General features: G+C 40.6%; 1 protein-coding gene across 1 annotated transcript; it reads right to left on the reverse strand.

The window, feature by feature from the left end:
- Positions 1-1940: 1940 nt before the first annotated feature.
- On the reverse strand, positions 1941-5408 carry LOC141010584 (peptidase M20 domain-containing protein 2-like). Its single transcript, XM_073483619.1, has 7 exons — positions 4992-5408; positions 4236-4384; positions 4008-4150; positions 3324-3478; positions 2883-3009; positions 2631-2738; positions 1941-2458 (listed from the first exon to the last, which is right to left on the reverse strand). The coding sequence occupies exons 1-7, from the start codon at positions 5388-5390 to the stop codon at positions 2319-2321; spliced, it is 1221 nt and encodes a 406-aa protein (XP_073339720.1). The 5' UTR covers positions 5391-5408; the 3' UTR covers positions 1941-2318.
- Positions 5409-13698: the final 8290 nt, after the last annotated feature.

Genomic DNA, 13698 nt, shown 5'->3' on the forward strand with positions numbered 1-13698 from the left:
ACAGAGTCTGAGTCTCCCCGTGTCCTATCTTTGTGCTAAGCTAAGCTAACCGCCTCCCGGCTGTGGCTACATATTTTCTGGTCAGTCATGTCATAGTGGTATCAGTCTTCTTATCTGACTCCTGGTGAGAAAGCCATTGTCATCTCTATCTGTGTGGAGCTATTCCTTTAAAAACCTGATAATCAGATTATTCTTATTCTTTTTCTTTTGCAGCACGTTATTATGATTCAGTATTTTCTTGTGATCTTTGTATCAATGCCATTATTTTTGCTGTCAAGCTACTTCCTGCATTGCATTTGTGTGATTTGATAAAGTTTAAACAATGCAGTCTATTAAAATCACAAATGTAAAAAAGTATATGTTTAGTAAATCCCAGACACTGATTATGGTATTGACTTTTTTTTTATTAAACGTCCTTATTTCTTCTTTTTTTAATACAACTGAAGCTCATCCCTTCTGTTTGGTGTTGTGAGGCTTTGAGGTTCACTGTGACCTGTTAGTTGCTAGTTTTATTGTCTTTTTCAGCTTGAAACAACTCTACTTTGCTCAGCAGAAGATATATTAAAAATATCCTTTGGTGGTTTATGACAATTTAATGACCAAGCACACAGATATTAAGTTAAACTCTGGAAAAATGTTATATATGGCAAAATGTTTAATAAATGTTTTGTTTTTCTGAGAATGTGAAAATGATTTAAGCAGAGCTACAGAGCTAAACAACATGTAATACACGTAGTTTGTACAAATGGCAATGGAATGAGATGCATGGCTGATTATTGCTTTTTTTCTGAATATTGCTTCTGCAGATGACATTAAAATCAACAACAAAACACAAACAGACACTTCATGTCAGTTGAAGCATTCGGCTACATTTTTCTGGTATGACCCTTAAAGTCCCAAATTATCTATCCTCCTTCCCGCTCACTTATACAGTATATTTAAACAGTGCTGGAGGATGAGCTTTCACAGTTATTAGACATTGGATTGCTACCAGCTGCTTCTCTTCTATCTCTGGCAGAGGTCTGATTGCTGATGCTTTTTCATACCAAATCATATAAACTGCATATTCTGTAACACCATTAACTGCTCACATGTGATGTAAAGGGAGATGTGTATTACATTAAGCCCATTTTTAACCATTGCTCTGCTTCCTTAAATCAAAAGTGTGCATTATGTTGAAGGATGTTTCTGTATTCTTTTGACTTTGTTTTTTATCCAAATAACGGGCATGGTGACAATTCAGACTTTGTGCACGATCACCTTTCAAAAACATGAACAAAGGCTTCACTGCAGCAGAAAGACATGAAAGGGATAAAGCATCAAAAAGATGTCAGGGACATGAATTTTCCAGCACATCTGTGACCTCCCAAGGGAATCCAAGTCTTTAATCGACCCGTGTGCGCTTGTGAAAGCATGCTCAGAAATCTGAATGGGTAAAGAGACCAATGGAAATTCAAAGCAATGCCACTTCCTGATCAGGTCATGTAATTGGGCCTTTTGATATAAAGATTGCAAAGATTTTAGGGCAGTTGAATGGGTGAGACATCGCACCACACACAATGACACCTCCATCATCATCAGTTAAAACATTTCAAGTCTAAAAACAAAACTACGACAGTCACGCCAGCAACTCAGAGTGTAGGCACAGTGGTGCTTTAAGGTAAATGCTAACACTTGCCCATTAGCACTAATTATGGACTGCATCTGAGGATGATGTACATGTGATTAGTTTTGCAGGTACTTGGTTATAAACCAAAGTACTGGAGTAATACAAATTTGGACCTGTTGATATCATTTCTGCCACTAGACTAAAGTAGCGTGAGATCATGTGAGTTGTCTTCATTGTCTCGTTCTTCATTTAGTCTCGTTTGCCATAATTTACTAAATTAACATCATGCTGTATTGAAGAAGACTTGAAACTAGTAATTGAGACCAAAAACTCATTAGGAAACTGTTTATTGAGGTAATAAATCAAGTAAGAAGTGGAGTCATTTTCTCATAAGCTTACATACCACTGGAGTTCTTTTTGAAACCAGTGGAGTCGCGCCCTACTGGCCATTAGAAATAATTCAGCTTTCAGGCACTTCTACAGTGGAAGTGCATATTTTATGCATAAATATATACATATTTTGGATGTATTTATTTATTTATTTATTTACTCCAGTAATACACAACAATACATATCAATCAGTGTCACAGTAAAGGGTTTTCAACCAGATGTTAAATTAGCCATTGAAACACCTACTTATTTCCTCAAACTCTTACTAATCAAGTCATTGTTTTCATGGAGCTGTCGAGGCTGCACCGCTGCCTTCTAGTCATTTCTCCAGCTTCAGTTTGGCGAGCCTGAAGTCCTCCCTCACTTGCTGTAGCAGAGCAGGGCAGCACACTACATCCACAGCTGTCATAGCCAGGGCTTTGGCTGTCCTCAGGGTGAACAACTGGGCCTTCTCAGCTCCTGGCACAAGAAAAAAAAAAGAAAAAAAAGCAGTCAGTAAATAGAAAACTAAACAGACAAACTAAGTGACCTGGAAAGAGGTGAGGGCTGAAAACGTTTGATGATCGTCTGATGCAACTCAGTTTCATTAGAACGAACAACATCTGTTCTCAATAGACGCATGCTGCCGTACCTGCTGCTTCGGTGTATTCCTCGGTGTGGTTAAACGCGTCTGTGCCGATATAGAAGAAAGGATGGATACCTGGCGTTTCGTATGATACGTTGCCAAAGTCTGTAGAGCCTGCCAGATAATTATAAAATCACTGTGATGATTATTCTTTGTTGGCTCAGTGAACAACAAAAAAAAACAATCTGCGGGGGGGGGGGGGGGATCACAGTCCTGGGGTTTTTGTGTTTTTTTGCACAATGTACAATTTTCCACTACCAGAGAAGTTGGCTGGCTGCTCTTGGAACTGAATCCCCAAAGCTTTTCCATTGTTTTCATACAGGTTTGCCAGTGAAGTGTTAGGCAGAATGTCGCAGTAGTCATGGGTCGGGTAGCTTATATCCACCTAAAGGAAACACAATCATAAAATGTAAGCACACAACATAGAAAAAGATTGCTTTCACACAGTATACGGAGTTCTGTGCATGCTCTGTAAATTGAGGTAAACCTGCCTGAAGCAAGTGCAGACATAGGAGAGAAGCGGCCTGAAGACAACAGTGACTTACGCAACAGCAGCACGTCGCTCGGAGCATAATTATAGGAATATGTTATAAAGGGCAGTGTTACATAACAGCGGAGTCAACTTCAACATCAGGGATATAGTGTGTGTCCAGCCTGAGGGGGAACAAATGGAAGACAATGTTTTTTAGGTAAGCTCACTTGGCAGCCCGTGGCAACAGCAGCAGCCCTGAAGCAAGCCTCGGCTTTGGCCTTCAGGTCACAAAGATCCCGAATCTGCGGGGTGCGCATATAAAACTGTAACTCAGTGTAGGCAGGGATAATGTTGGGCTTCACCCCTCCGTGTTTGATGATGCCTGTAGAAGAGAACAAGAACACAAAGGAGGATAAGAGGGCGTGCATCCATAATGTTGTACAATTACACAATTTGTGTGGGTTTACGTGCCAAGGATGTGTTTTATTTCAGATTTCCAACAGAGAGATAAACATACCTCTGCCTTTGAAATGGGCCGTAGCCAGGATCCTAGAAGTACTGAGGTCATGTATAATCATCAAAATGATGTTAGATTAGAGGCTATAGGTGAAAATTAGGGTGGCTGTGGGACATTGAGGATACCGAGCTACAGGCCTGAGTCTATCGTGTGTTTGATCTGAAGGAAGGGTTAAATGAATGGCTGAATTGTCCTGTGCCATAGGCTAGTTTTAACAATTGGTCACTTTAATTTAACATTTTTGGGAATTTATACATTAAAACTTTTGAAAAACCCAGAAAAAATACCAAGGACAAGACCTCAGCAGCTGACTTCTCATCGATGACGGTTTGAATATAAATGGACTTTGAGGCGAGTTGTTCAGAATGAACTTTGATCGCAGTTCCTGCCTCACCGTGAAGCCTCCACTCTGGTTTGAGCTGCTGTCTGAGAGCAGAGAGGTTGTTATAGGCCAGCACAGCAGCATCCAGCGCATTCACTCCCTCCCAAGGGTACGCAGAAGCATGAGATGCCTTCCCATGGTACTTCACATTCACCCTATGAAGCATCAACACAGCAGGTTAACAGATAAATGTAGTCAGTGGAGCTTGAAAGTTATGAATCCATATGAAAAGAAACTTGCTCAGTGAGCGCGACACAGGGCAGGAAGGACGCATCTTGCTGAGCTGGATGAGCCATGAAGACGAGGTCGACGTCGGCGAAGGCGCCGGCCTTGATGAGGTCGATCTTTCCTCCGATGTCCTCCTCTGCAGGAGTTCCCAGAACAGTTATCTGGTTTAGAAAGTGTTTAATACAGTCATTTTCATGTGTTGGACTCTGAATCTCATCACTATGACTTTTAATTAAATGATTTACATAATATCTCATCATTATAAACTGTTCATTATTATTTTTTGACTTATTAATTATGACTAACCATGCAAGTTTTCATCTCATTTTTTTATGGCAGAAATTAGCTTCCATAAATTTAGTTTCCTGCCAAACTTTGAGGAATATAACACACATTTGTCTGTAATGTCTAATAATTTGTTTAGAAAAGCAATCTGGTAGTACAATAAAAAAGATGTATTAAAATATATATAATATCTGCATTTCTTTTAACAACGTTTCATCAGCACAGCTTGTTATCAGGTCATCTGTGTAATTAAATATTTATGCAGCCTATGGTAGTGATATTAGTTAATTAAAAAAAACAATAGCCTACATTTATGCACAAGTTATCCATTTCTATTATTAAATAGGCTATAAAATAAAGATTGCAGGAGCAGCTTTTGTTGAGTCAGACTCAGAGGAGCTGACTGAAGCGTTTGTGGGGATTTTATTAAATCATCAGAACAGTGTGTTGTCTGTGTGAGTGTGACATGAGTCCCCGTGTTACCTTCACTGGGACAGGGAGCTCAGTGTGGTTTTGTAAAGCGGCTCTCAGCCCCACAGCGGCGGCAGCTCCCGCCTCCGCAATCAGGTTGTGCCCGCACGCGTGCCCGATACCCGGCAGCGCGTCGTACTCGCACAGGAAGCCCACGTTCAGAGCCGGCTCGCCCTCCCCGCCGCCGACAGGACCCCAGCTGGCCCTGAATGCGGTCGGTAGATTGTAGTGACTGTCCACCGTCCATGTCTGGCCCTGAGAGAAGAAGCGGACCAACCTGTCGTGCGCATGCGTCTCGTCGCCAGCGAGTTCGGGTCGTCTCCAGATGTCCCGACTCAGACTGTGCAGCTCCTCTTTGTGCGCGTCGACGCACAGCTGCACCGCGTCTTTCATCCGCTGTCGCTTGTCCATGTGTATTTGGGGTTGCGCGAAGATGTACTGACAACATGAAGGTTTTTTTTTCTTTTCTTCTTCTTTTTTTTTTTTTTTTTTGCTTTATTGAACAGGATCATTACAAACAACAAGTACTTGGCATAATACAGGAACACAACTCGGCATGTGCTGAGGAGGAGAAAATAAAGAGATAGCTACAAATAAAACAAACAAAACCATTTAATTTCATATGTATATGTATATATATATATATATATATATATATATATATATATATATATATATATATATACATATATACATATATACATATATATACATATATATATATATATATATATATATATATATATATATATATATATATATATATATAATGGAAAAATGGATGCTGTGGCTTTCAAGGTTTCTCCACAATTATGAAGAGCTGAACTATTCAGAGTGATTTTTGTAAATGCTAGATGTCATTATTAATCACTTATAGCAGAAAACAGATAACTTTTCAAATTCCCCCCGGGACTCAGGGTCTATTCATTTGTAGAATTGTGCACATTTCAGCAAATATTAAGTTCATACATGTCAGGGATTTATAATACATCCTAAACTATTAAATTATTTAAAAAAGCATTGAAAATGGTCAATGATGTGGATATAAATCATCAGTCAGTGTCTTCAATCAATGTGCAACCACTCACTTCAGTTCAGAGGCCTGCCGAGGGGAAGTTAAACAGACACAAGTTAAAATGGCATGATCAGTACAAGTTAAAGATGCAGTATGTAAGAACTGACCACCTGTCGAATTCATACTTGAAAACAAACAGGCGGCAGCATATCATCAGGACAACCGCTAACTGCTGCTAACTGTAGCTGCCGTTAGCTAGTTAGCTCGGTTAGCCTTTCATCTAGCGGTCCAGGATAGGACAGCACAGGAGCTTTGGACTGGGACAGGCTGGGGCTAACTGGCTAGCATGCTAACCTCAGTAGATATCTCTGCAACACAGGCATCATAGCTTCCAAACTGTTATTTCTTCCCAGCCTGTTGATGATTTTAGTTAATTTTGAATTCTCACTGCACCTTTTAAGCAGAAAGCAGTTGGAAGTTTCCTGGAAATGTTGCGGAAACTTTCAATAAAATATGACACGTACTTCTCTTGACATTTTTTGCTCTGTGAAATAAAGTGTTGCCACACACTGCTTTCTTCCTCCTTAATGCAGTATGGTGAAAATTAGAAAACAGGGGGAAAGTATGTTAAGCTCCTAATTGAGCCTCTATGAAGCCGGGTCGCCATCTGCTGGCGTGAATCAGTCTCTCACGTTCTGTTTTGAAGCCTTCAACTACAAGACTTCAGTAAAGGTAAAGCTTCATAATCAGAGACAAACCCATCCATAATTTTGCATGATATGTCAAAATGATGCTCCTCCACTGGGATTTACTTTCATCAAGATAAAACATGTGATGTGCTGCAGTGAATGACAGTAAATGGAGGCTGGGACTGAAATCCTTTACCCATCAGTCTGTTAGCACACTAGAGGGACCCAGAGTGACACACTTTGGTAAAAGTCTCCCTTTGCACACAGTTCTGCATTTATTAAATCTGCAGTGGAAAATAAATCAGTATTCTGCTGCGTTTCATGTTCTATCTTAAACAGTTCAGCAAGCAGACAATGAATGGGCCTTTAAGAAGAAAACCTTGAATATTATCTAGGGGGTATTTTATTTATTTATTTTCTGTGCATTGCCTGTAGCTACTCAGATGACTGTACACATGCAGCAAGCAAACAAAGCTTTCCCTTGAACTGGGATCTGGCCCCGTAAAAACAAGGTCAATTAGCGCTGAATGAATAACTCTACAGCTGTCACACACCCAGCGAGTGTGTGTCTGTGTGTGTGTGAGAGAGAGCAGGTGTACATGTATGTGTTTTCTGCTTGTATGTGAGTTGTAGGTTAATTGGGGGCGGTTGTCAGTCACAGGAGGAGACATGTTGAACAGCGCTCGGCAAGCTGACACCAAGGCTGCCTCCTGACATGGCCTGTCTGTCAGCTCACTCTACGCCCCGCCGATGACGCTGACACTCTCCATTGTGCATCAATTAAGTGACATCGAAGGGAGGCAGCCATGTGTCAAGTCATTGTCTTATTCAGGGATTTGCCCCCGAGAGCATGTGTTTAATTTCACATGATTACACATGTTTCTGGCCTCGTGCAGTGCTTCCACAAACGAGGAACTTGAGGAGATTTTTGTGTGTGTGTGTGTGTGATTGTTCAAATAGTACATCAGTAAAACCCACACCAGCTCAGAGGAGGAACAGAAAACAATTGCACTCTGACAAATGTAAAAGTGATTGCACCCACTGAGTGGACAAATAAAGCCTCTGTCTGCCCCCATGGCACATGAGGTAACAAGCGCTCAATATTTCAAGCAGCGTGGATGTTTTAGGTTGAGCCACTAGGCATCACATCAAGCCGGAGTGATGCATGACTTATGATATATGCGAGAAGGCGTCACAACAGCAGGACGCCCCGAAGGAAGGCTAGCTTGACAGCTTCGATGAATTGATGTGCTCTTGATGACAGCATGTCTCTGAACCGGGAGATGTAACAAACGACAGACTTTGCTTGGGTGGTTGTTTGTGTGGTCACAGCCAAAGTGTGGGACACATACTAATGTGTTTGCGCCTCTACCTCAGCATCAATCTATGGAAGCACACATCTAACAGTCGGATGAAATGTTAGTCATGATGACAAAAAAACATTTCTCATGATAAAACATTTGTGAGCATGTGCAGCAGTGTTGCTGTGGCTTTCAAGGTTTCTCCACAATTATGAAGAGCTGAACTATTCAGAGTGATTTTTGTAAATGCTAGATGTCATTATTAATCACTTATAGCAGAAAACAGATAACTTTTCAAATTCCCCCCGGGACTAGAGCTAAAGCTAACAATTATTTTCATCGTCAATAAATCTGCTGATTATTTTCTTGATAAATAGATTCATTGTTTTGGTCTATTAATTGTCTGAAATGTGTTTTTTTACAGTTCATATCTTGTTAATCATCAGGAGGCCCCTCAGATTCATCTTACGTCAGTCGTCAGAATATTTTTTGGCAAAGTACATTTCTGCAAAACCACACAAGTTTCTTTAGGTGCAATTTTATATAATATTTCCTATGTCACAACCCTGTGTTAATGCTGTGGTTGGGATTAAGACCAAAAAACACTTGTTAAGGGGGAGAAAAGCATCACGGTTTCGTTTAAAATAATAGTTTTTGTAGCCACAAACACGGCTGGAAATTGTTGGATGGTGTCACACCAACAAATGTCGAAAAGTAGACTCTAACTGTGGTCACTGGCTTGGCAGCATGGCCTCCTGTAACTCCACCAACTTCACCTCCACCACCCGATGTGAAAGTCATGTGATAAACATGTAATGTGTGACATTACATGACATGTTTGGTTACATGTCAATATGGTACATAGTCTACAACAAGCACACATTTGGATGTATCTGTTGTTTGCAGAATCGTTATCTGCCAACATTTTGTCCTGGTGACTGGGCTGATTGTGTCCCATTGTGGGGGTTGGGAACCACTGTAGTAGCCAATTCACTACAAATCAAATAAACTTTACAACACAGTTACAGGCGTTGATTTATTAGGACAGTTTTTTTCTCAAAAACTGTCAAAAACAAAAAGTTTCACATTCCCTGTCAGCGCAACAATTTCAGCTAATGGCTCACAGTGTTGGGCAATTTCACACTGTGTAACACAGCATTGATCTACTTTCAAAAGCACAAGAGAAAAACTGTTTTGCTCAATATTTCTAAAAATCAATCCAGAACACAGATATGTGGGATATGTTTTGATGTGCAGAAGAGTTTTGAACATGAGCAAAAAATCTGGCTGAGACACAAATGAGCTATTAACGTCCAGGGGTTTATAATGAATTAAAATAAAAGAGGACAGAGGAGTGAATCATGCCAACATGACTCAGAAGGGAAAACAATGAATGACATTACATTAATTAATTAATTAAATGAAGTGACAATGATCAAGCTGATCGAGAGGAGAAAAGCAAGACAGAATGCCTGAGAGCCTCACTGCGTTTCATTACACAATGTAATGAATTGTCAACTTGCACCTGAATATAGCATTTCCCTTTCCATAACAAAAGACATTTCCACCATAAATAGATAGAGAGAAGGCAACACTTTGTGTATAAAAATTCACCAAAATGCGGGAAATTAAGTTTTGTGTTCGAGGCTCAAAAAAACAAACAAGCAAACACCCTAGACCCTGGTGCTTAAAGGATAAGTTCCCCCAAAAATCATTATCTTCTCATCCCACAAAACATTTCTGAAGATTCACGGTAAAATAATGTTGCAGCATTCTGCTAAATAACTGAAGTAGATGGGGACTTGTTTTAAAATGTGAAAAAAAAACAACTGAAAAATATATAAAATCGCTGCATGCAGCTCATCCGGCATGATCCAAGTCTACAGAATCCCCCGAGATCCAAAATTGATTTGAAAACACGATTTTATAACACTTTTATAGCGTTAATCTTCACTGTAGCCGCTGAGCTAAAAGCGTTAGCACACCCAATTTGAGGTGGGTCAGCACACTCGACAGCGCGAGAGTGTAAATAACATCTTTCCAAATCACTTTGGGATCTCGGGGCTTCCAGACATTTGGATCAAGCTGTTTTTTTACGTTCCAAAACGAGTCCCCATCTACTTCAAGGAGAATGCTGCCTCTCAGTGACTGAATAACATTTTTTATGGTGAACTTTTCCTTTATTATGTGTTTCTCTCCATTGTTGCAAAGAAAAAACTATGTCCTTGAGCCACCATTTTCTAAACCACGCTAGACATTTGAATATACTTTTATTTGAGCGTATTGAAGTGTTCATCTTATTTCTTCTCTCCTGGAATAAATGGACTTTCATATTAACCTTAACTCTACCAGCTTCCAACAGACAAATATGAGCCCTGACAAATTGTTGATGAGCCTGATTTTTTAAACATGAGGTTCCAGCTGACTGAAGGAAACTGACAACGTGTCAGTCGTGCTTGCTCTGTCCTGTCAGCATCACTATCAAACAAAAACGCACCCTTAGAGGAGACCCCCGGAAATCCAGTCGATATCACACACAGAAAGCTGCTCGGTAGTTGGAAAATATCACCAGCGGGCCTCAGAACTGTGAGTGTGCATGTGTGGGTGAATGTGCAACTTGACAGTCCCGTTTGTGTCATTAATGTCACATCAGTGCACACAGTGTGCTTCTGCGTTCTCCAAGCTGGAATACATTAACACCTCGGTTTATCAAGTCATCCTGCATCTTCAGGGGGTGGAGTGGGGGTGGGATTACACTGTACAGCATTTGTTCTTGTTTTTATGAGGAAACGTAGCTTCATCCTGGTGTCTAAATATTTTCTTTACACTGTCAGAGCTTAAATTAAAAAATGTTTATTACTGCTTCAACTCATTTGCAGTTAATAAAAACGTTCATATTTTCTGCTCCTAACACCCTTGTTAGAAAAAAAAAAATCCTCTGGCACACAGATAGTGGCACGTTTTCTCATCTCGGGTTGCAACACCCATTAAGTGTTTGTTTGTAATGGATAGAGGAAGAACTTGATAGTCTGCACAGGCAGGGGAAGCCATTATTGAAGGATATGGAAAAAGAGATCCAGACAGTCCGAAAACATCACAGCAGTTAGTGCAAAGTGAAGATGTCCCAGTATATACACAAACCTAGATTACTGTTTGAACAGAGCCCATTTTTCCTGTCTTTGGGTTATGGTTATATATTTTCTTGTCTGTCCACACAGCTGCCCTCGCTGCTTCAGAGGCAGCACTGCCGTAGCGGTGCCCTTTCTTTGTTTGACAGCGCTGAAAAGGCTGCTGTCTGCCTCAATAACATCAGCCTTTGTGGGCAGTGTGGTGAACAGTGGGAGTACAAGTAGTCCCTCGAACCACAGAGGAAACCGCTATCAGCAGGGTGTGTGCAAAGTGGAGCTGAAGTGCAGATTTGAAAATGTGATCTGACTGAGTTGTTGTGCTGGATGGTCTTTTAGAATAAAAACAAATGCATCATGAGGGCATGGTGACAAAGGGTAAGTGAACTGAAGTGCTTAATTCCTCATTTAGGTTTGTAAAAGTTTAAATGACACCTCTTTTTACATCAGTAAGAGGAAGCTGTAGTTGAAAAGGGGGAGACTTGTTGAAAACCACTACTAAACCAAGGAGCAGTTGGCAGTTCAAAGGAGACTGCTTCTTAGCCTGTTTTTCATATGACCCACATGTATTGCATTTGCAAGGTTGATACTCTCCTCGGTTCACTATAAGCTTAATTTGTAGTCTTCAAAATGTATTTTGTGCGTTCCTGAGGGGCAGGATTAATTTCAGTTTTCTGCTCCACAGGAGGGAAAAAAAACGCCCCCCTCTCTTCTCTTCAGAGGATCCCCAGCGCTGATAATTGCCACGAGCAGAAAGCGTTTAAATAAAACATAGACTGTGGTGATGCCAGGCGACTGAGGGGCCAAGAGTCTGCAGAGATGACGCAGAGATCAAGTGGGAATCAGTGTTTGTCTCTAATAGTGAAAAGGCCACAGACAACAACAAGAGAAATGTCAGTTTTTTCCAACGCTTTCAAAGGAGCAGGAGGGAAACTGCTTCGTCAGAACAGTAGATCTGCCCACGGTTATGTTTGACGATGAAGCAAAACAGAGAGCTGATCAGAAACAGGTAGATAAAGAGGATCCTACTCATTAGGCAGTTTTTTTAATTAAAAATGAACTACTAAAACTTGGCCAGTGTCACCTACCATTATCAAAATTACAAAAATAAATGTCTTTGAGGCTTTAAATAGACTTCATTTGTATTATTATTGTCTGATTGTTTTGATAGAGTAAGACTTACTGAAGAGTCATGCCAGAATGCTGGCGCAGTTGAGCTCATGCTAATACAGGCATGCTAACGTGCTCATGACACTGGTAACACACTCATTTTAGCAGGTAATGTTCACCATTTTAGGAATATCATCGTTTTTGCAGGTATTTGGTCAGAAACCTGGAAGAAAAGTAATTACAATGAACCAAAAACCCGTTAAAAACACCCACTTATTTAAAACAAGGGAACCTGTCCAAAAATGCTAAATCATTTCCTGGTTTTAGGACTAACTTTTGTGGCCGTCTATTGCTGTCACTTTAAACCAGCAAATGTCAACCTCATGGTGGCGCTAGGCCGGGGGGGGGGGGGGACCTTGGCAATCCATTAAATAGTAATAAAGATATTTCAGTCTCGAATAGACAGACAGCTACTGAGACTAAAGAGTGAAAAGAAGGAAAAGCTCTTAGAAATAATGACTTAAAAAGGTCAAGGTTGATCACACCATGCACGTCTTGTTTATCTAAAAGAAAAATATAAATTCAAAGTGTCTCTGGTGTCTTAATTCTGGAACCTAAATGGCATAATTTTCACCATATATATTATGTACATATTTCACCTTTAAAAAATTATGCGTTCCCTCCGAGTATGCCTGAGCACTCTGTCTCCCAGCTCTTCACATTCTCGAGCCAGCTAACATGTCAGGGAGAAAGCTTGAGTGTTAATTGGAAGCTCTCCCACGGGAACTCGTAGGCGTCTTCCTTGTCCTCTGTGTTTATCTGCTAATGTGATTGCCACGGCTCTGTCGGATTCATAGCTCCTCCTGAATAATGAATATACTTAATATTCCTTTCAGACTCCTGTGACCTGTTGTGCATGAATAATACTTAAGCGTTCAAAAAAAAATTAAACCCCAGCTGACACAACTGGATTCTTTGTACTACCACAGGCCCAGAGGTATGTTGTCTTTTGTGATGGTTGCCCTGTTGCAAGGTTAGCCTCAATGAAACCAGCTTTGATGCGTGTCCTCCTCTGACACTTAAAGTTGTATTAATGTTCTTGTATAATAAATCGTAGGCTAAAGGAACGGGTCAACATTGTGGTAAATGTGCTTATTTGCTTTCTTGCCAACAGTTGTGTGAGAAGATACAATTTGCATGTCTGCACAGTGGAGCCAGCAGCCGGTTAGCTTAGTTTTTAGCTGTTTCCCCATGTTTACAGTGTTTATGCTAAGCTCATTCAACCAGTTACCATATAAATGTGAGACTATTGACTAGTGCTTGTGGCCGAACTACAGGCGTCCAACCAATCAGTGTCCTCTGAGGAAGTCATGGCAGCGAGAGACGGCACTGAAGGGAGTGATCTAGACGCTGGTGAGGTGATGATTGGGTGAAGTTAGCCCATGGTAGACGGTGATAGAGACAGTGAAAGGCAAGTAT

Source organism: Pagrus major, chromosome 16, assembly GCF_040436345.1.
Source record: "Pagrus major chromosome 16, Pma_NU_1.0".
In the NCBI taxonomy this organism is placed as follows: Eukaryota; Metazoa; Chordata; class Actinopteri; order Spariformes; family Sparidae; genus Pagrus; species Pagrus major.

Bases quoted from the DNA above. Each gene is read 5' to 3' on its own strand.
- LOC141010584 (XM_073483619.1), bottom strand. From the start codon at position 5,390: ATGGACAAGCGACAGCGGATGAAAGACGCGGTGCAGCTGTGCGTCGAC. The intron at 3,479-4,007 runs GTGAGGCAGGAA...TCTCTTCTACAG, and splicing joins ACCAGAGTGGAGGCTTCACG to GCATCATCAAACACGGAGGG. The intron at 3,010-3,323 runs GTGAGCTTACCT...TGTTTCCTTTAG, and splicing joins CTGTTGCCACGGGCTGCCAA to GTGGATATAAGCTACCCGAC.